The sequence below is a fragment of the Lactuca sativa genome, chromosome 8 (genome assembly GCF_002870075.4).
Source record: "Lactuca sativa cultivar Salinas chromosome 8, Lsat_Salinas_v11, whole genome shotgun sequence".
Classification (NCBI taxonomy): Eukaryota; Viridiplantae; Streptophyta; class Magnoliopsida; order Asterales; family Asteraceae; genus Lactuca; species Lactuca sativa.
Window position 1 is genome coordinate 206,089,291 of NC_056630.2, and position 23,440 is coordinate 206,112,730.

Genomic DNA, 23,440 nt, shown 5'->3' on the forward strand with positions numbered 1-23,440 from the left:
TCGGATTTTGACGAGGTTTTCGCCTACAAGTTTCTAACGAGATTATTTACAACTTTCAATAAAAAAATTTACTTATTTCAAATTTTATATTTTCGCTAAATTTCATTATTTGACTTTTAATTGGAATCTCATAAGACTTCCAATATTTTCTGAGTGATTCTAAACATAACTTTACTTCATTTCTAGTAAAAACTATCTGTTAGAACTCAACACTCAATTTCTCATAGTATTTCACAATTTGATTCATTACAAAACACGATTTCAAAACATGTATGTTACAATGTTCTTTTGTTTTTGGTAAACATGAAGCATGGAATCAATCTGCAGAATTCCAACAATTAAAGGCATTGTCTCTCCTTGTTTCTATGAATTGTGCTATTTTTGTGTGATATGGTTGATCTTGTTTGTTCTCTTTTATAGCCAAAATCCAAGAGGTACATATCTTAGAAACTGGAAATGCATTAATGACCATTAAATTTTAAAGATTTGATGGAACAAGTCTTTATCAACTTTCTGAAAAAGCTGCACATTTTTCTCTATTTAAACTATTTTCTTGTTTGACTAACTTTTTTTTTGTTTTCTTCTTTCGTTTATTATTTTGTACCATTTTGTAAAGGAATCCGACTGTGGCAATTCTAAGCCTAGTATGCAACTTTTGGCACATCATCGTTGCTAGAAGCATGTTGTTGTATGTGATAAAATCTCTCTAAGTTTCTCATCAGCAAGAGCATATGCTGAGAACATTGAGTCAAGCATGTTGTTGTATGTGATAAAATCTCTCTAAGTTTCTCATCAGCGAGACCATCTGCTGAGAACATTGAGTCACCCTCTCAAGCTGATTGTTTAGCATTGTCTAAACTCTCAAAGTGAGATCATCTGGTCCAAGTAAAAATATTGATAAAAGGCTAGGGTGTTTATTTTTAATTTAATCATTTGTACCTAACTTCGTCCCTGGAAGCATGCTTTCCGTATGCAACAAGTCTCATGTTCTGCTGAAACATTATGCATAGCCCAATGGCTTACCCTAATTGCATAGTCATCAGCGTAAGAGATACTTGTTTGTTTCTTAAGTAACAAAGGATTATTCATGTCCCTGACCTCCTAGTTTGAGGTATGACATGGTACCGTTATGAATTAACGATTAATCTTTGATTCTAGATTTCAAATTACTCTATGATACGAAAATTTAAACCACTCCTCGTTAATAAGTTATACTGTTAATGATTCATGCTGTTTTCAACTCAGCATGACTGAAAAAATCCATTATCTCATTTATCTTCTTAATAGAGCTTAATGATTCATTGTGTAAAACCACACGCAGATAAAAGTTCGAAAGTATACCGTAGGATATCACACGCACCAATCCATTCTTACCCTTACATTCTTTTTAAGGTTTTATGATTCAGTGTATGTACCATATGCTGATAAGAGCTTGATAAATCTATACTGATGGGTTTATCATTGTCCGTGATATATTACACGCACCTATCCACTCTTGCCATTTTTCTTCTAATAAAAGAGATTTATGATTCACCGTATGAAACCACGCACTAATGAGATCTCGCAATACTATCTCGGTGAATGGTAGTTTAAGCCTACACTATCAGGAGGCATCACAAACTTACTAGGTGACCATCTTGATCCACTCACTGATCGACTTCGCTGATGTTGATGATGTGTCTAAAGTATCTATCTTATTGAAACGATAAATATTCTAACGACGATTAAAAGGTCTATCATTATCTTGGAATGCGATATTTTATGGAGAAGATCTCTTCAATCATGATTATGTAAAAAGGAAGAAAACATTTTGTGTATAAATTGGAAATTCTTCATCCTATGTCACTTTTTTAAGCAATTCAAGCAATTAAGCTCTCTCTCTCTCTCTCTGTCTCTCTCTCTCTCTCTCTCTCTCTCTCTCTCTCTCTCTTTCTCTAAAAGACTAAATCGTCATCTTCCTCGAAGCTTTCACCATGTCAAAGCCCTTATTCGAGTTTGCTCCTATTGTTAACATCATCAAAGGTTGTCACGCTCCTGACTCTACCATCATCATTCAATCCACCAATGTGGTGTCGTCTGATGAAATCCCAAAGCAGTTCACAAACTCAGGAATAGAAGACTTTGTCGACTATGTCAAAAGCGGTCCTCTTCAATATGCATTATGTGATTTCCTGGACCGTTTCTACCCTAAACAAGTATGTGAGTTTTAATATACATACTCTATTGATAATATTGCTCGAACCACTGGAGATGGTCAATATAAGGTTACCATTGATGTGGAATCCTTTCGAACTGCTCTTCATCTTCCTTGATTTGAAAGTTACTCTACAACTCCCTCTGAATAAAGTTACAAATATGTTCATGAAAAATTAGGGTATAACTTCATACTTCCGTGCCTCACTCATGGTCCATACAAGAACACTCTTTGTCAATTTTTTAATGTAGGGTGGAAGTACTTAACAGGTGTGATTGGAAAATGTCTTGGTCACAAGACTGGAAATTTAGATCAATTGAATCTTTTTGAGCAAAGAATTTTATATTCTATTGTTTACAACAAGAAACTAGACTTTGCTTAACTTTTTCTTGATCAAATGATTGACTGCATTACTGGGAATAAGAAGCCATTGAATGTTCCTTATCCTCATTGGCCAGGTCTAATCTTGTCTCGAAAAGAAGGCTATGTTGAAAGTCATGGAATTATTATTCCAATTCCTATCTTCTCCTAAAAAATTATCAATAATGTTTCATCTAAGGGCGATTTGCCTATTACTACAAGGATGCAAAAGTGGATTGAAAAACCCTATGTGGCTGAATCGTCAGACTCTGAAGAGGATAATGATAATGATGATGTTGGTGATGAAGAAGATAATGATGATGATAATGATAATGATAATGATAATGATTCAGAAGCTGGTAATAAAGAAGGGGCTGATGTGGAAGAAGATATTGATAAAGATGAAGAATACTCAGCAACTGAAATTGAAAAAGACTTCACTCATAAAATGAACTCTCTTCCAAGGTTGAACAAGCACATTCGTTTTTCAACTACTTCTTCATCGTCTTCCTATGCTGATGACATTGTACATCGTGGAACAACCCCTCCTGTTGGAGATATTACTAAGTCAATGATCCAGGATGAACCTTCTCCAAAACCGTCTCCTTCTCCTTAAGTTGATACTCTTCATCAAGCTGAACCGGTTCCCCCTACACCATCACTCATTATTACTGCAGCTCTTCATCAGGGTGATTAGGGAGAATCCAGCTCCAACTTTGAAATTGTTGTACTTTCTCAACTCTCCTTAACTGTGTAGTTAACTAAGTCAATGGATAAAATATTGGTTAAAGTTGAAAGGCATGTGGCTACAATAAAGAGACTTATGGCCTTGGATGATGATGATGATGATGATGATATGCATATTGATGACACTCCACCGAATTCTCCAGGTGATAACCCTCCTCCACCTCTACCTCCATCATCAAATCTTCCTCGACCATCTCATCCTCCTCACAGAACTTCTTATTCTCTTCCTAACTCCCCTCCCCAATCTGATGTTGTCAAAAAGGGGGAAAATAATCAAGGGGTTCCTCAACTAATGGAAATGCAGGTGGTGATTGCATCTCTGCCTGAGATGACTGGAAGGGTTGAAGCTGAAGTTAATCCTCAAAGTTAGATTATTGTTGCTAATATTTCAAATGCTGATGCTATAACTGATCAGCCCATTCCAGACACTGGTGACTAATCAGAAACTAATGACTATGAAGGGTTTCTTCATCATGTTTTTATGCAACAAGTTGTTGTTCCCGTTGTTCCATTAAATGTTGTATATACTGGTTCTTGTTTTGAGGGGGAGATTTCTTAAGAGGTTCCTCAAGGAAAAAATATTGACATTGATTCTAATGATGGTGTCCAGATCAATCCTCAAAAGAGGAAGGCTTCCTCCTCACGGGGAGCTCTTAACATTGAAGATGGAAGTTCCTCTGCAATTGGTGATACTTCAGTTCCTCCTAAAAAGAAAAGAAAGCTCATATTTGATCTTGATGAGTTAGCATAAACATGGAAATTTCCTATCGAGGAAGTTAGAGAGATCATGTTGGAATACAATGTTGCTGTGCGACAAAAGAAATAAGTCAGAAAACAATAACGTTTGTCTGACAAACTTGTTCAAGAATTTGTTTCCACTGATAAGAGTGATGATGTTCAAAGAACTGATAATCGAGTCAAAAAGATCTTCAATAACAATGTGGAAAACAACACATTGTTTTAGACCTATGTGAACGGATTGATAAAAAAGATATTTGGAGACATTCTGACTCGTAGAACAAAGCCTGATCCCATCATCAAAGTAAGATGCACCAAGCCATAGTATGAGTCACTAAATCTTCACTTAGTTAGAAAGAAAACAGAATATGAATACATTGAAGTTGTATTTGATCATGAGCTAGTCAAATTTGGCAACAGTTTGTGGATGCAAATTAAGGGAATTATCAACAAACACAAGGGTGTTAATGCTCAAGAAGTGAAGTTGGCAATTCATCATCTTCTCAACAAAGTAACGAAACTGAATCTTGTTCCATCCGCTGGTCTATTAGCTAGTTTATTTTAGATCAGCCTCATCAGGAAAAACAGGTGCTCCTAGACAATCCAAGAATACCAAGTTTCTTCTTCCTTATGGCAACTAATACATCAACAATGAATTACCAATTGGTGTTAAACATGTTCAGTATATGTTTATTCCAGAACCAGAGTACATGATCTTCTATCTCGACAGTCAAAATCAGATGTGCTTTTAACACATTGATGACCTTCCTTCTGCTCCCACTAAACATTTTTTTCATATTCTCTTGGAAGGACTAGGTCACTATGAACTGGAAAGAGGATATCATGTGCTGATATCACTAGAGCTGAGTAGAAGACTGGATGAACTTAAGCTTGATCAATTCAGATGGGTTAAGCCTGAAGTCTTGAAAGAATCTGACAAGTTCTACAATGGATCTTCCGATGAATCTGAAGAAGAAGTTTAGTTTTGACATCATCATATAAGGGGGTATTGTAAGGTCACAACTTATGATTTGATGAGTCAAAAACATGACATGCTGATCTATCAGTGTCAACATCTACACATTAACAGCACCAACGTATCAAGCTTATCAGCGTCAACTTACAGTTTCATTATCCGATTGTAATCTTTGTATACTAGGTAATGGTATAGATAAGTATATAATAGATCACAGATCCGATATCTTTGTGATAATATAGGTTCTTAGTATAAATTAGATACAATCTCTTCAATCAAGGGATATACATGTATAGATTAGTATATATACAACATTAAGGCAAACCCTAATGTTGTGGGTGATTGTGATCGTGGCTTTGTGTGTAACACCCGAAATCAGAAAGGTCAAGAAAGGAAAGGAAAAACCCTAAGTTAAAGAGGGTTGACTCGTCGAGTACAAGGAGGAACTCGGCGAGTCGGAGCGAGATCCGGGTGTAAAGTAAGTGACCGACTCGGCGAGTCGGCAAGTGGACCCTATTTAAGCATCTTATTCTCTTCCCTAGGGCTCATTTGCGGCCCCTATAGTCAAGAACCCGAAACCCTAAGCCTCCATTGTTGCTCATTCAAGCTTTCTTGCCATTTTGGGTGATTTGAAGGAAGAAGGAAGAAGGCAACCATTGGGGATTTAAGGATTGGCAGTAGATCCAGAGTTTGTAAGATTTTCCAGAGCAATTGAAGGTAATGAGTTGCTACCTTCACTCTTTTGCATATAGATCAACCTTTAGCATGAGATTTGGGGCTTTTAGGGCAAGTTTAAGAACCATTTCGACTTAGAAGTCCAGATCTGAAGTTGCTACTTCAGATCTAAGTGTATCTTGGCATAGAGAATCATAAAGCATTAGTCTATGGGTTGATTGTTAAGCCCCTTTGTCTTAAACCCTAGTTCATAGTGTTTTGAGCCTAGATCTCCTTAGCTACACGTAAAGTTTGCCACTTTACATAAGGAATAGGCTTTAGAAGAGTGCATCTACAGTTTGGAGTCCATGCATGACTCAAAAGCCTCTGAACATATGAAGGAATAAATAGACTCGGCGAGTCCTTCGAGTGGACTCGACAAGTAGTATGAAGATGGAGATGAACTCGACGAGTTGGATAAGCAACTCTGCGAGTCTGTTGAAGATAGCCTTGGACTCGGCGAGTCTGTTCTTGGACTCGGCGAGTCTAGTCGCGAAACCCCAAACCCTTCAAGGTAAGACTCGGATCTGTGAGTTGAGTGGGGACTCAGTGAGTTGGTCAGGACAGGACTCGGAAATCGGTAGACTCGGCGAGTCAGGGGCTGACTCGGCGAGGAGAGTCGCGAATGAAAGGATTCTGAGCGTATGAACTCGGCGAGTCAGTAGGCAGACTCGAAGAGTAGGGTTGACCTGGAAGGTTGACTTTGACCAGGACTTTGACTTTGACCAGAGTGGACTTAATTGACTTCCGGAGGACAGTTAGACTAAGTGTTATATTTGGTATTAGTAGATCGGGGAGTTTTTCGAGCAGCAGTTCGAGAGTGTCTGATAGCAGTCAGAAGGGTATCAGCAAAAACTCCAGCAGTGCAGGTGAGTTTCCTTCCAGTAGGAACGGGTCTATGGCCACAATGTCGGCCCGTTTAGTAGTAGTAGTTTCCGAACTTCGGTCCGATGCAGTATTTAGTATATTTGATGCCTTTGTGGCTCAGACAGGATTTATGTGTTATGTGTTCCGGGCTACGACCCGATGTAGTATGCAGTATATGTGTTCATGCTAGTTGATGTGTTTATGCCATGCTATGTTCAGTCAGTTCCGGACTTCGGTCCGATGCAGTTAGTTCCAGACTTCGGTCCGATGGAGGGGACAAGGTCCCAGACAGATCCGGACTTCGGTCCTATGCAGTAGTTCCGGAATTCGGTCTGATGCAGGGGACAGGGTCCCAGTCAGTTCCGGACTTCGGTCCGATGCAGTTTTTGAACTTCGGTCCGATGTAGAGGGCAAGGCCCAGTATGTGCTTTATATGTTTGTGTGGTATGTGGTAGTTTGGGGGAGCTCACTAAACTTCGTGCTTACGGTTTCAGTTTTAGGTTTTAGGTACTCAGTTTTCAAAGGAGGAGCTCGGAGAGGTTGCAGCGCACACACCATAGTCAGTTAGCCTGGGATGTTTTACTCTGATAATAAGTTATGTTTGAAATTAATACTATGAAATTATGTTATGACTTATGATACGGTTTTTATAAAGGTGGTTTTAGTAATGTTTTAAAAGGAAATTTTTAGTCGTGAAAATTGGGTCATTACAAGTTGGTATCAGAGCCTTAGTTTGAGGGATTCGGATACACTTTGGGTGTGTCTGAACTCAAACTAAGGAAACGGTAAAAGGTTTTCAAAGAAAAACATTTTCGAAGATTTTTTTTTTTTAGAAAAGGAAAGATTTTTAGAAAAAACGATAAGAAATTTTTAGAACGAAAAGAACTTTGAAAAGAGAAAAAGGGTGTGGTGCATGCAATCAGCCGAGCTCAAGTAAGTACTCCCAAATTACCCATAAAAGTTTATGATTATCAGTTTCAGTTTCAGTTTTAGATCAGTTCAGTTTCAATTTCAGTAGAACAGCATGCTAGTATAGGACTAAGGATCTAGGAGGATGCCTTATGTGCCTGCTTTATGTGTTTTAGCTTGATAAGAATTGCATGCTAGTACTGAGTAGACAGTGGTAGGATAGCCTGTGTAGGTTATGCCTGATAGTATGAGCTTAGCATTGTATGCTAGTACACTTTCTTGTTATGAGAATAGTTTTGCATGTGTATGTTTCCTTTATCCGAATGTTGCTTGCTTTGTGCTTTGTGGGAATCTGAGTGATGGGAGTTAGCCATTAGGTGAATACGTCACATCACATGTGATCAGGGTTGAATAATCTCAAAGTGTTGGATTTGGCCCTACTGTGCAACTCTCGTCTGAGTCTAACTGTTGTAGGGACGTGTCTTTTACTCGAAGGATTATCCGAGACTCATTGCATGTGATGGTATTCAGGTGGTGGCTAATTGGCATTACAAGGAGGCCTTCAGCAGCTGAGGACTGGTTTGGGTGGCGTCACAGGTTCCCTAGGGCAAGCCTAGGAAGGTAGTAGTAGAGATCAGTAGCAGGAGAGTGACTTGGTGGAGTTGAGGTAACTCTTGAGGAAAGTATGGATAGATATGGAAGGTAGTATGGGCCCGTACTACTGAAAGCAGAGGATCCGTACTCAAGTCAAGAGGGCCGAGAAAAAACAAGGGAACTTGTAGAGTGTGTGAGAGATCCCTCAGTAGCGGTGTGTATATTGATCGGGAAGTGTTATATTTTCAGCATGGTGACATTGCACGAGTTACTAGTTAGCGGTTCAGGTACCGGGGAGGGGTCTAGCTCGGACACTAGAGCCGGGCAGCTTGATGATCAGATGAGGGATTTCATTTTCGCAGAGACTCTGCGCAACATCATTGATCAGACTCGAGTGAGTTTCGGCTCGGTTAGAGAGGCCATTGTGGAGCTTATGGATAGTCATCTTGAGGCCTTTAGGGTCAGGATAGTTTCAGGATAGATTGGGGCTCATTTAGAGCCCGATGCTTACGGAGATCAGGGATCCATCAGGGAGGGAGATCCCATTTCTAGTTTTTGCCATCAGGGGACAGGAGTGAGTGGGGCACCCTGTCTCCAAGAGAGACCTCTGCATGATTGGATAGTTGAGGAGGTCTCGTGATCCATTTGCGAGGATCTGCCCGACATGGTCGGGAGGATTACTGATAGGTTGACCGCGAAGCTCCAGGATCAGACAGCTGTTGTTCAGACGACGGATGGGGTCGACAAGGTAACACAAGAGTGAGAGACGGGCAGGGAGTCGGAAGGGAAGAAGAAAACGGATGAGACTCAGGTAGCCACAAGTTCGGGCAAGAGGCCCAAGGGGTCGGATTTGAGAACGAGGGACTATCAGAGTCGCAGTCAATGAGGGAAGTGTGGTAGGACGCATAAGGGTGCGTGCAGATGTAGAAGTGGTGGTGATGCTGGATGTTTCAAGCGCAGCCGGATTGGCCATTTTAGCAGAGATTGTACTGTTACCATCGCCCAGGAACTTGACCCGATATGTTTCCATTGCAGTCGGAGGGGCCAAAAGAAGGCCCACGGTCCGAGTTTGTATACAGCAGAGCAGGTGATAGCTCCTGCTCCTATGACTTCGAGTACCACCAGCGGTTGCTGGGGCCGGGCAAAGGCGCCCACGGCTCGGAGCAGAGTATTCCGGATGATTTCAACAAGGATTCGGGCAGCACTGGATGTTGGGGGTACGTATCTTTTACCTTCCTGTTAATTATTATTCATGATATTATTGTTATGTTGTTGCATTGATATCAATAAGCATATGTGTTGGGGTATTATATTACCTGCCTATGGTTAAGTTATATGTCATTTGCATACCTTGGGATTAGAATGGTGAATTGGAGGTCGTTCCCTCTAGATCAGCTTACTTCAGATGCGGTGACTGTAACATGTATGTGTAAGATTCAACAGTGCCTCACTACTTGCAGAAGGTGTTAGTCGGGTAATGCTCAGTTATATTCTCAGTTATATTCTCAGTAGTGACAATCCAGAGCTTTTAGTGGAGTAGCTAGCAGTCGGTAAGCAAGTGGGTTAGAGATGTTCACCCTAAACGCAAGTTCTCGGGATGTAGTCACTAAGTAGATACAGTGAAGGATTAAAGAGTGCTCGATTAGTTAAGCAGGAATGGTTCGGACCTGGTAAGGGTTAGTTGGAGCGCCAACAGAGGTAAACGTAGGCGGGCAGCGGATTGCCCATTTTCATGGAAGGAAGGTTAGGGAATCCTTTCGACCAGTGAGCAGTGAGGAGTTAGCCAGATCCAAGTGGGGGAGAACCCTCCGGGTATACAAGGATAAGAGCACGTAGACCCAGAATGAGTACGCGGCCTCTGAGAAGAAAAGATAGTAGCACAACGATGGATGTATTGAGGAGTTCAGGATTGGGAGTTTGAGGAACTTCCCAACAGTTAGTTCATCAAATTGAGATGGTTAGTAGCTGGTTGGGAATCTAGGATTGGAGGATCACCTGTAGGACTCTAGTGAGTCGGAATGAGGATCTTGAGAACGGCTAGCAAGAGATGCTTCCGTGTTAGTAGCCAGTGGTAGAGATGGCAAGCAGGGTTGTGTAGATTCAGGAGTTGGGAGTTTGGAAACTTCCCAACAATAGTTTCATGTATCCGGATTAGTTGACGGTTGGTTTGGGAACCAAGCCGAAGACTTCCTCGATGAAACGCGAAGTATATCAAGGATATAAGATGTCGAGGTTGATGTAGTATTCGATGACTGAGGGCTGGTTTTGAGAAATCAGAATGAGGGATCGCTAGCATGACTAGGGATAGTCAGGATGTCCTCGGAATAGTAGGTTAGTAAAGCAGTCGGGTAGTAGTAGAGTGTTGTAAGTCTGCGAGGGTAGCCGTAGCATTCACTAGCAGTCAGATAGTAGTAGTAGTGTTGTAAGTCTACGGGGATAGCCGTAGCATTCAGTAGCAGTCAGATAGTAGTAGAGTGTTGTAAGTCTGCGGGGGTAGCCGTAGCATTCACTAGCAGTCAGATAGTAGTGGAGTGTTGTAAGTCTACGGGGGTAGCCGTAGCATTCACTAGCAGCCAGATAGTACTAGAGAGTTTTTCGTCTGCGGGTGTAGCCATGGCTTTTATCAGACTGGTAGGCAGAATGAGCGTGTTGTTGGACACGTGTAAAGCAATAGTACCCACCAGTTCGGGTGCAGCATTGAGGATATGGGAATCCACGGGCTAGATTTTGGATTTCCCAAATGGTTCAGTTATGGTTAAGTCGGCGATTTGGCAACAGATCGTCACCTCAGTGTTTCAGGCAGTTCAGTGTATCAGGCAGTTCAGTGTTGCAGGCAGTTCAGTGTTTCGGATAGTTGCAGTGTGATGAGTATTAGTATGTGTGTTGGAATGCAAGTGCTGACGGTATAGTTGGTTGATTTGGAAATGGCAAGTCCCTCTCAGCAGGATCAGTTGAGCCTTCTGCCAAGTATAAGTGGTCTGTAAGGATAGCTAGGCAGGTAGCTTTTCTTTTAGGATGGAAGGCTCGAGTTAGTAGGAGTTGAGTAATCAGATGGGAGATAAGCAGGCTAGTTCCAGCAACATCGTTTCAGTATGAGTGGCAGAGTGGATAGAACAATTATAGATAATCGAAGTATCTTCAGAAGTCGCTGGAAGCAACTAGTAGGTTGCGATGGGGTGTAGTGACCGGTGGGAGTCCGGTAACTCATATATCGGCAGATTAGTTGGACCAGGGTGGTCTCAGTGCATCTGGTAGGCGAATGAGGGGCAACAGAATTTTCAGTCGGAGGAAGTAACGTTATGGAAGTTATGGAAAAGAGAAGAATTCAGTATGTACCAACAGTAGTGACTAGCACTATGAGTGGCTGGAGTGATGGACAAAAGGGTTAAAGTCACCAGGCAAGGTGTTGAGGCGGATTGCAGGTCAGTTGACCATAGAGAACTTCGAGGACGAAGTTTAGTTTAAGTGGGGGAGAGTTAAAGAGGGTTGACTCGTCGAGTCTATGGAGGAACTCGGCGAGTCGGAGCGGGATCCGGGTGTAAAGTAAGTGACCGACTCGGCAAGTCGGCAAGTGGACTCGGCGAGTCTGGTTTAGTTTGGGAAACCCTAATTTCGGCACTTGGTACCTTATTTAAGCATCTTATTCTCTTCCCTAGGGCTCATTTGCGGCCCCTATAGTCCAGAACCCGAAACCCTAAGCCTCCATTGTTGCTCATTCAAGCTTTCTTGCCATTTTGGGTGATTTGAAGGAAGAAGGAAGAAGGAAACCATTGGGGATTTAAGGATTGGCAAAAGATCCACAGTTTGTGGGATTTTCCAGAGCATTTGAAGGTAATGAGTTGCTACCTTCACTCTTTTGCATATAGATCAACCTTTATCATGAGATTTGGGGCTTTTAGGGCAAGTTTAAGAACCATTTCGAGTTAGAAGCCCAGATCTGAAGTTGCTACTTCAGATCTAAGTGTATCTTGGCCTAGAGAATCATAAAGCATTAGTCTATGGGTTGATTGTTAAGCCCCTTTGTCTTAAACCCTAGTTCATAGTGTTTTGAGCCTAGATCTTCTTAGCTACACGTAAAGTTTGCCACGTTACGTAAGGAATAGGCTTTAGAAGAGTGGATCTACAGTTTGGAGTCCAATGAACAACTCCGTGAGTCTATTGAAGATTGTCTTGGACTCGGCGAGTCTGTTCTTGGAATCGGCGAGTAAAGTCGCAAAACCCCAAACCCTTCAAGTTAAGACTCGGAACAGTGAGTTGAGTGGGGACTCAGTGAGTTGGTCAGGACAGGACTCGGAAATCGGTAGACTCAGCGAGTCATGGGCTGACTCGGCGAGTCGAGTTGCGAATGAAAGGATTCTGAGCGTATGAACTCGGCGAGTCAGTAGGCAGACTCGACGAGTAGGGTTGACCTGGAAGGTTGACTTTGACCAGGACTTTGACTTTGACCAGAGTGGACTTAGTTGACTTTCGGAGGACAGTTAGACTAAGTGTTATATTTGGTATTAGTAGATCGAGGAGTTTTTGGAGTAGCAATTCGAGAGTGTCTGATAGCCGTCAGAAGGGTATCAGCAAAAACTCCAGCAGTGCAGGTGAGTTTCCTTCCACTAGGAACGAGTCTAAGGCCACAATGTCGGCCCGTTTAGTAGTAGTAGTTTCCGAACTTCGGTCCGATGCAGTATTTAGTATGTTTGATGCCTTTGTGGCTCAGATAGGATTTATGTGTTATGTGATCCGGGCTACGGCCCGATGCAGTATGCAGTATATGTGTTCATGCTAGTTGATGTGTTTATGTCATGCTATGTTCAGTCAGTTCCGGACTTTGGTCCGATGCAGTTAGTTCCAGACTTCGGTCCGGTGAAGGGGACAAGGTCCCAGACAGATCCAGACTTCGGTCTGATGCAGTAGTTCCGAACTTCGGTCCGATGCAGGGGACAAGGTCCCAGTCAGTTCCGGACTTCGGTCCGATGCAGTTTCCGAACTTCGGTCCGATGCAGAGGGCAAGGCCCTGGTCAGTTCCAGACTCCGGTCTGATGTAGTTTCTAGACTTCGGTCCAATGCAGTGGGCAAGGCCCAGTATGTGCTTTATATCTTTGTGTGGTATGTGGTAGTTTGGGGGAGCTCACTAAGCTTCGTGCTTACGGTTTCAGTTTTTGGTTTCAGGTACTCAGTTTTCAAAGGAGGAGCTCGGAGTGGTTGCCGCACACACCATAGTCAGTTAGCCTAGGATGTTTTACTCTGATAATAAGTTATGTTTGAAATTAATACTATGAAATTATGTTATGACTTATGATACGGTTTTTATAAATGTGGTTTTAGTAATGTTTTAAAAGGAAATTTTTAGTCGTGAAAATTGGGTCGTTACATTGTGTCAATCGTATTTATGACAAACCCGTCTTTTAGGTGAAGACAAAACCTCTTTCTGGTGAAAGAACAATTTGGAGAACTTTTGTGTTATTTAGTTTTTGTTGTTTATTTTGCTTATATGAATTTTATGTTTTTTATTCATACTTGAAGTGTATCCGATCAATACAAACCTTCAAACCTAAATAGGAACTATGTTTTCTCTATCGAACCTATAACTAAGAACATAAAAAAGAAACCTGCAAAGCATAGGAAATTTTCGAAATTAACTTTAGAAGGTTTTAGGATTACATACCTTTTAGTTGTTATAGAAAACAACTAGAATTCCTCTTGAAGATCTCTTGGAAGCAAGCACCACAAGTGTCATGCCTCTAATGGAATCACACCCAAACTAGCAAGAGAATGAATTAGGAGAAAGGAGAGAACTTTTTTCAATGCTTTTGGATGGAAGGCATGGACGAAATCAAGGCTAGGGGACTTCGTATATAGTTGAGGAAACTTGGTGTCAATGCTAGGGTTTAAGGGATATGCTCTGGATCCTTTGCTTGGTGACCAAGCAGCCCAATCCCCTTGTCCAAAGGGCCTTGGATGAAAGCTCCTTGGGTTTCCCTAGAGATTTTCATCCACCGCTTCCAAGAGGTTCTAGAGCCTTCCTTTCTAGACTATTGATAAATAACGAAACAGTCATTATACTTTTAATTAATCCAATTAATTCCAATTAATTTCTGTTTAATTATTAATTAAATAATATGATTTCTAATTAATATATTATTTTCATAGCACATTAATAAACCATTTATTTAATTTATTATTCACATAATAAGTTAATCTCTCTCTCTCTCTCTCTCTCTCTCTCTCTCTCTAAAATCATCATGTCCAATTGCTAGGTTTGAGGGTAACCCAAAAGGACAATGTGCTACTTTCAATTCAAGTATTTACCAATTTTAGTTATGGGCTTAGACACCTAATCCAACAGCCTCCCACTGGGATAAGTCTATAACTATATTTTCCAGTAGAACTTCTGAATCTATCAACAAATTATAGCTTCTAAAAGCCGTTGTCAAACTCTGACCCGGTCAGCTACGTGTCCTAAGATAAGTGATTATATAGTCCTCCATTCTGCAAGATATCATTCGAACATGAGACATGGAATAAAATCAATCTCATTGTCCAAAACTTTGTTTCTCAATTTCTGATTTGTAATGACATAGAACTTCTAATTGAACATATCAATTTAGTTGGGCCTAATAGTATAAGTCAACACCAAATCACCGAGGGGCCAAAAGATATCGCTTTTCCTGTTAGGGCAAAATGAACAAATAAAGTTGATTTATATGTTTGCACCATTTACTCACCAAATCAAGTATGAAAATACATTTTATAACATTAATTAACTAATGTGTTTATGTATTTTCAATGCACAACTGACTTGTAAAATACAACTCATATATCTATGTTTCAAAATTATAAGATATTATCGTCTCATAATTACTTATGATTAATTCCATGAAGTAATTCTCTGAGCGTGGGTTAATCTAATAATTAAATCTCCATTTCTAAGTACTCATGAACATTATAGCAATACTATTGCTATGTTTAAAACTCATTAGACAATCTATAATTCAATTCATGACAATCTTATTTCACTACTTACTTCCAAAAGTATGAATGATTGCGGAGTTTTGAATAATCGAATTATTCGGGAAGTAAAACATGAAAAAATGAAACACGAGAATAAACAATTGACAAAAGTTAGTAAACAAACTCATAAATAATGCTCTATTATTTAATCACCAAAAGTCAATTACATTTACTTTGTTACAAGTTTCAAAATAACTATTTAACTACTAAAACTAATACCATCTCTCATACCTATGCTCCTGGAATGCTGAACGTGTTTAGCCCTACTCAAACCCTTCGTAAGTGGATCTGCAGGATTCTCTTCATATGATAATCTCTTCACAGTGAGGTGACCTTCTTCTCCTCTATGTTTGATGACCAGGAGCTCATATTCATATTTGACTCCACCGTTGGACAAACCAGAACTGGAATTTCATAAATTGGACAATAAGAAAGAAAAAAGAAGAAATATTAAAAGAAGAGATGGATAAAGATCTAACTAGTTTATCATTAGAGGTATGCATGTCGTGCGAGAGATTGAGCAACACCTAGGCTTGTCAGCCCCGAGATATCAGCTGCAACAAATTTTGAGATATAGGGGCAATTTTACAATAACTGCGAGAAATTTTGTTGACGGGAAAGAACGACGGAGATGTATATCAACATGTGGAAAACATGTTCGAAATTGATGACTATTTTATCATTCCAGGTGTTACTAAAGATGTTATGATACTTAAGTAGTTTTCGAGAACACCCTAAGAAGCTGAAAAGAGTTAGCTAAAATCTGAATCGGATGGTACATACTATTACCACATGAGCGCAGTTAAAGGCCGATTTATAAATAATTCAACCCACCTTCCAAGATAGCAAAGATGAAGATAAAAATCCAAAATTTTTAACAAGATGAAAAACATTATATGATGTGTGCAAGGGCAGTTTTAGTAAATGTCTCGGTGTGGCACCGACAACACCTACTTTTCTGTCCGTAGTGGAAAGTTTTTTAGTTTTTTTACTTATTTTTCCTTCATCGACAATACCTATTTCAACATCGGCAACACCTACTATGAATTCATGAATCCGCCCTGGATGCATGAGAACGTTACAAGGTGATGTTGCAAAATTTCCCGCAACATGATCTGAATTACCCTCCTCAAGTCGTTTTTGGGAGTATTGTGATTTACTATATTGTCCTTTTTTTGCACCCCTAATATGGTAATCAAGATGCTATAGTCTCTTAGAAACCATTTTTTTGGGAGGTGATTTTGCCAAAAAAAAAGGTAACTATGGTGAAATGGAACAAAGTTATGGCTAGATATTGTGAACATGTTGTGAAAATAGTTGGGAATTGGAAACTCATTTTCTTTGAGTAGAATCCTTTTACTCAAATGAAAATGGTTATTCTTTGAAGATCATAATGTTTTATGGGTAAAATTTAAATTATTAAAGCACTTTATGATGAAAATGGTCAATTCAATCATATTGTGGCTTGGGAGTGTTTGAATGGTCATTGATTCAATATCTAATGTTTTTTTCCAACTAAGATCGAGAGGAGAGGATCTCGGCTCGTTTTGTATAAAAAATATTGGTAATGGTCAAATACTAGCGGCTAGCCTTTGGGATGATAAGTGGATGCAAGAAGTACCCTTTAAATCTCGATTTATTAGATCTATGCCTTGGAGATGGATAAAAGCTATACAGTTGGCTCTCGTGTACCTTTGAATGTGTGGTGGAGTTCTTGTCGTCGAAGCCTGGGGGGACTGGGTTGGTGTTTGAGGAACAACAATGGATCACTTGAAAAGATAATATGGAGTCGATTATTCTTTATGATGAGAATGATATATGGTCTTGGGATCTTGATCTATGAGAAGTTTTTTAGTGTCCTCGACTAGGAATTTTACCCATTAAAGTTAAATGTTTTGCCTTGGTAACTAGTTTAAATCGGGCATTTTGCCAATTCAAACTATGATTAAAAAAAGAAAGGATTGATGTTGAAACTTGAAAGATTCGTATGACAATTCTTGCTAATATTAGGCGATTTCTTTTAGTGTCCTCGACTAGGCAAATTTTACCCATTTAAGAAAATTTCAAGCAATGATAAAGAGGATTTAGAGATGTTGTTTTCAACGGAGGAAATCAAGAAGGCGATTTGGAGCTGTGGGAATGATAAAGCGTCGGGTCCGGACGGATTTACATTCAAATTCCTAAAGGAATATTGGGAAGTTCTAAAAGAGGACATTGTAAATTTTGTGAAGGAGTTTGAGGTCATCGGGAGGATAAGCAATGGTTGTAATGCTTCGTTCATATCTTTGATTCCTAAAAAGTCGGATCCATTGGTTCTCAGTGATTATAGGCCGGTTAATCTAATTGGTTGCATGTATAAGATTATCTCTAAAATTCTTGCGACGAGGCTTAAAATGATTATGGAAAAGATAATTGGATTAGAACAATCGTCTTATGTGGAAGGAAGAAGTATTTTGGATGGTCCGCTCGTTATAAATGAGTTGTTTTCGTGGGCTAAAAAGAAAAAGAAGCAAGTTCTTATTTTTAAAGTTGATTTTGATAAAGAGTTTGATTCTCTTAATTGGAATTATTTGGATTCTATCCTGGAGCAAATGAATTTTAGAGCCAAATGGAGGAGTTGGATTAGAGGGTGTTTATCATCCGGAAAAGCTTCTATCTTGGTAAATGGTTCGCCCGCAAAGGAGTTTGAGATTAGTAGAGGTGTTAGACAAGGTGATCCTCTCTCTCCTTTTCTTTTTATCATAGCCATGGAAGGCCTAAGTGTTTGTTTAAAGGATGCTTGTGATCATCTTATCTTTCGAGGTATTTCATTGCCTAATAGTGGTCCTATTTTGTCGCATCTTATGTATGTGGATGACGTTATGATTATGGGGGAGTGGTTTGAGCTCAATTTTATCAACTTAAATAGGATACTTAGATGTTTTAATCTTGCCTCAGGTCTTAAAGTTAATCTCAGAAAGAGCAAAGTTTTTGGTATTGGGGTTGACAATTTGGACATTGATCGTCTGGATAGTATTTTGCATTGTGAGCCCGGTTGCTTTCCCTTTAAATATCTTGGTCTTCCTATTGGCGCCAATATGAACCTTGTTAAAAGTTGGAATCCGATTATAGAGAAGTTCAAGAATAAGTTGTCAATATGGAAGGCTAAAAATCTTTCGTTTGGAGGTAGACTTACTCTTGTCAAATCCGTCTTGGGTAGTCTTCCTCTTTTCTATTTTGCACTTTTTAAAGCTCCTAAGAAAGTTATTGCAGTTTTGGAAGGCATTAGAAGGAGATTTCTTTGGGGAGGTGTTGAGAATTGTAAGAAGATCCATTGGGTTGCTTGGGAGACGATTACTCGACCAAAAAAGTTGGGTGGATTTGGTGTTGGTGATCTTAGATCGATGAACATTGCACTACTAGCAAAATGGTGGTGGAGATTTAGAGTTGAGCAAAATTCGCTTTGGTCCTCTTGTATTAGGGCATTGCATAATACTAGAGGAATTAATGGGACGGCTTTTGCAAGATGTGGGATACCGGGGCCTTGGCTGAAAATTTATCAGATAAAATGGGAGCTTGATGAATGGAATATTGGTCTTGATGATTTGTTTTGTAGGAAATTAGGAGATGGGAAACATACCCATTTTTTGGAAAGATAAATGGTGTGGTGATATAATTTTAAGAATGGAATTCCCGGAGTTGTATAAGATTGAAAGTGAAAAGAATTGTAAGGTCTCAGATATGATTAATATTAACGACGGTGTTGTTTTTCAAGGCATGTGGAAGAGATCTCCGAGAAGTGGCAGGGAGTCGGCTAAGTTAGAGAAGATGATAAGTATGGTGGGAGATACAACTTTATCTAGAAAGACAAATTCATGGGAGTGGAAAGTTGGGGAGTCCAACATTTTCTCTGTTAAATCTCTTAGAGATTTAATGGATAATAATTTGGATATCCATAATCATATGGGGGATTTTCATTGGGCGAAATAGGTTCCAATTAAAGTGAATTGTTTCGTTTGGAGGTTGCTTTGCAATAGAATTCTGGTGGCTTGCAAGCTTTTGGAAAAAGGAATTTTGTTGGATTCTGTTACTTGTAACTTATGCGGGCAAATAAAGGAATCGGTTGAGCATATTTTTACACAATACTCGTTCTCAAAGAAGATATGGTCATGGTTTAGTAATTGGAGTGGCTTACTGCCTTGCATTCCCAATAATTATGATGAGCTTAAAAAAATTGTTTTGATTTCCTCGGGCATTAATAAGAAGAGACTAAAGCTCAGGCTGATGTTAATATACTCGGTGTTGTGGAGTATATGGAGAACTCACAATGACTTTGGTTTTAAGAAGAAGAGATGTTCACATCTCAAGACGACTGATGATATTCAAATCCTTGCTTTCAATTGGGTTAAGAATATATCGAAGTTTAATTCTATCTCGTGGTTTAATTGGTGTGTTTCTCCTTTATGCACTTGTAATGTGTAATTCTTTTTTGTGCTAGCCTCTTGCTAGTCTTTAATGCATTTGCCGTTCAAAAAAAAAGAAAAAAGTAGTCTACTACCAAAAGGTACAACATACAAAAGAAAACAAAAACCTGATAAATATATAATCATTTTGAAAAAAAAAAAAAAAAAAAAAAAAAAAAAAAAAACCTTTTTCAACAAACATTAGATAGTCAATTACATAGGTTGCATCATCACGATTCAATGAAACCTATATCTTTTACCTTATGAAATAAAAGTCATTATAACCTCATTGTTTTGCCTTTAATCATCTCGATACCAAAAAGGGACTTCTACCCATTTGAAAGATGCTAAAAACATGATGATATGAGTAGGGGCGATTATTAGTCTATATATAATGTTGGGTAGGTGGGGTGGCGTGGGGTGGGGTGGGGTGTGAGATATGATGCTTGTTTGTTTGAAACTATTTGGCTCTATCTTGAATGATATCAAACCCCATCTCACTTGGATCTGTTGCTTGGACTTCATAGTGAATCCCATCTAATACTCTTCTCAATCCATCCTTAGATGTTGCATACAACATTTTTGCCCTTATTTTTGATGCACTTGGAGCCCTATAATGAAAATAATCATAGAGACATTCATAGAAACTTTATAATCATGGAAAGTATACTATTAACATGATCAACTCCAATTAGTTATAATTATGATAAATATAATAATCCAATGTGTAATAATTAGAGTGGCATACCAACATTGCAATCAAGTCAATTGTCTTTTTTCCTATCCATACATTTGCACCTCTTTATATAAAGTCAAATGTTTGACACCAAATTCACTAAAGTTATTGTCTTTTAGTAAAGAGTTGTACTACTTCCACCCACTCATCATAACTGTTACAATACTTCTGTTTATATCATTAATCTTTGTTATCCTTATCAAATACCATTTTAAATATATCTGATGAATACCCATAAATAGAAAAAGATGTAGAGGGTAGTGTCATTATATTAAGAACAAAAAAGATTTGCTCATAAACTTAATCAGCTAAGAATTAAATTTCGTGATTACGAAATAGAAAAGGTCTATTATATTCTATATCTAGACGCTCACTTATGATATTATTATTACTGTTATTTAACTATTATCATATAGTAGTATTATATTTTTATTTCTTTTAAATATAAGATTGTATTCTTTACGTTTTTTTTTCTAACTAATACATTATACATTGAACAAGCTACCGATTTGTAAACTATGTTTAGTTAATCAAAGTGAAAATTGGTTTTCAGTTGGAACAACATTGTTGTAATTAAGTTCAATTTTAAAGTACAATACACAACATAAAGAAATAAAAGTACTTTATTATGATTAATAATAATAATAATAATAATAATAATAATAATAATAATAATAATAATAATAATAATACCTTTACTATGACAAAAGATTAAGTTTCTCTAAATATAATTGATGATTGTCCTGGTAAAATACTATTTTGAATTAGGTTTTTGTTAAATAATTTATATTAGAATCATTGTGGGGAACCTTAATCATAACATTTTAATGAAACACATTAATATAATCATGATTTTGATGAGTAAATAAAAATCTAAGCTCGATTATGCTTACAATCTGATGATGTTTAGACTTCTTTTGAAGCTTTTCTAGAATGATTATTTAAAAAAACTCGACAAAAAATGTCATGACTTTAAAATGTCTAATCTTTATTCACATACTAAAATGTTTTTTAGTATGATAAAAAACCTCAATTAAGGAGTGATTAGTTGCTACTAGCCTACTAATTTCTAAAATCTACATTTGTGGTTTTAAAAGAAATAATTTTAATAGACAATAATTATGAAATTAAATATAATGTTATTTAAGGAGTGATTTATAATTTTATATATGTAAAGTATAGGGAAGAGCAACGAACCATGCAATAAAGAAAATCTTGCTTTTCCGGCAATTGTCGACGGTGACGAAATCGAAATCAAACACCGCATAACGGCAGTCGTCGTCCGGCAGAGAGGCAGTCAGATCGGAATATCCTTCTCCGGCGCCACCAACTTTGTCGACGGTCACCAGCTTCGATTTCTCGTCGATTTTAAACACTATATACCTATGAACCTTCTTCCATTTCATCTCCATGAACGAGTTCTTACACTCATCCGCCACCCACATCCCCGTAGTTGCCTGCAACCACCATAACTCCACCGCCAATTAGTAAATCATTTTCACTTGCAAAATCATAATAACAGATATAGATTGAAGTGTAATTGGAAAGTTAAAGAGAGAGTTATCCATGCATATACCATCTTGAAAGCCATAGCCATGGTGGTGATTGTTTTTTCTGCCGCCGCTTACGGTGGTTCGAGTGGGAAGCGTGTGGTTTACGGTGGCGGTAGCGTGTGAACAAAAAAGGAGGGTAGAATGGAATTATGGCGCGTGGTATTGTGATGGTGTGCGTAGAGTTTATATAAATATTTCATCACTCAAATGCCATTGTAGTTGGAGTTAATTACAACTTTGCCTTTTAAGTGATAAAAATTTGAAGTAAATCTGTAGAGTACAAGTGGTTTAATAGCTTATTTATTGCAAGAATTATATGTTTCGATAAAAAAAAATTAATCATTTTTTTAATTAACTAGTGAGATATCTATATTCTTTATAACTTATAACAAAATTTTATAGCTTATAACTTAAGGTGATTTTTATTAATTTGTCGCAACAATCGTCATTCAAAGTCATATCTAACAAAATTGGAAATTAATTCAGAGACAAAGAAGATAAAATACTTTTATTTAGGTTTTAAATCTCCTATTTCTTCCGTTCCAAGAGTCCACGTTTGACTTTTAAAGTATTTGCATATCAATTTTAACCATAAATAACTTTATTTTTATTATATAATTTTTTATGAAACTTATAAAAATGAAAATACATTTAAAAAACAATATATTCATATATCTTGCATAAAAAATTATATGATAAAAAATAAATTATTTGAGGTCAAAGTTGAAAAAAAAAAGACTTAAAAAGTCAAACATGTACAATAATTTTGGGACGGATGGAGTATTTTTTTATAAATATTTTATTAGAATTGAAATATATTTATATTGTTAATTACTTATTCTTATAATGATTAGTTATCTTGGTTTATTTAACTAATAATAAAACAACTAACACATTGATCATGCAATTAGCTAGCTAAATATTCAATTAAATATTCAAATTATGAAAGACTTGATCTAATTTGAAAATCAATTGAAGGATAGCCTCGCAATCTAATGGTCTCTTACACATGTAAATTCACAATTATATAATCTAACTTTAGCAGTCCATCTTTGGTCCTACCAGATTATTGTCATAAAATAATTAAGACACAAATTAATATAATTAGATTGGTCATCTAGACTATATAACACTCGGTTGTAGGCAATAAAAATCGAAAATTAAGCATATAAGGTAAGCGATCAAACAAACATAACAAATAATCAAACTTTATAAATCCAACAAACAAATCAAACCAAAGTATTAAGGTTTCTTCTACATCTAATCGGAAGTAAAGAGTATTACCCAATGATTAGTAAATAAAAACATTAAAACAACAAAAATGAATTGCTAAACATGATCATAAAGCAAACTCATTTGTAGTCCTAATGCTTTAGCTTTTGATTCTTCAAATCTTCGCTCCAAAGTGCTTCTCCAACTTCGAAATTAAGGATCTCAACAAGACCAAACGGGAACAGAAATAGTTGCCCACGCCCACGCCCCCAAATCCCCTGTTTACATAGCTCCTGATACTACCCCCGAATACAATCATCACCCGCGATCCTGCCCCCGTTCCCCCATTTTTTAGGCTTAAAGTTAACTTTTTGCTAATAAAAATTGCTATATTTT

General features: G+C 37.9%; 1 protein-coding gene across 1 annotated transcript; it reads right to left on the minus strand.

Moving 5' to 3' along the window:
• Positions 1-19,714: 19,714 nt before the first annotated feature.
• Positions 19,715-22,141, minus strand: LOC111915281 (actin-depolymerizing factor 5). The gene is made up of 3 exons (XM_023910952.3): positions 21,856-22,141; positions 21,477-21,736; positions 19,715-20,154 (listed from the first exon to the last, which is right to left on the minus strand). Exons 1-3 carry the CDS (start codon positions 21,874-21,876, stop codon positions 20,004-20,006), a joined length of 432 nt encoding a protein of 143 aa, XP_023766720.1. The 5' UTR covers positions 21,877-22,141; the 3' UTR covers positions 19,715-20,003.
• Between the last annotated feature and the right edge of the window lie 1,299 nt (positions 22,142-23,440).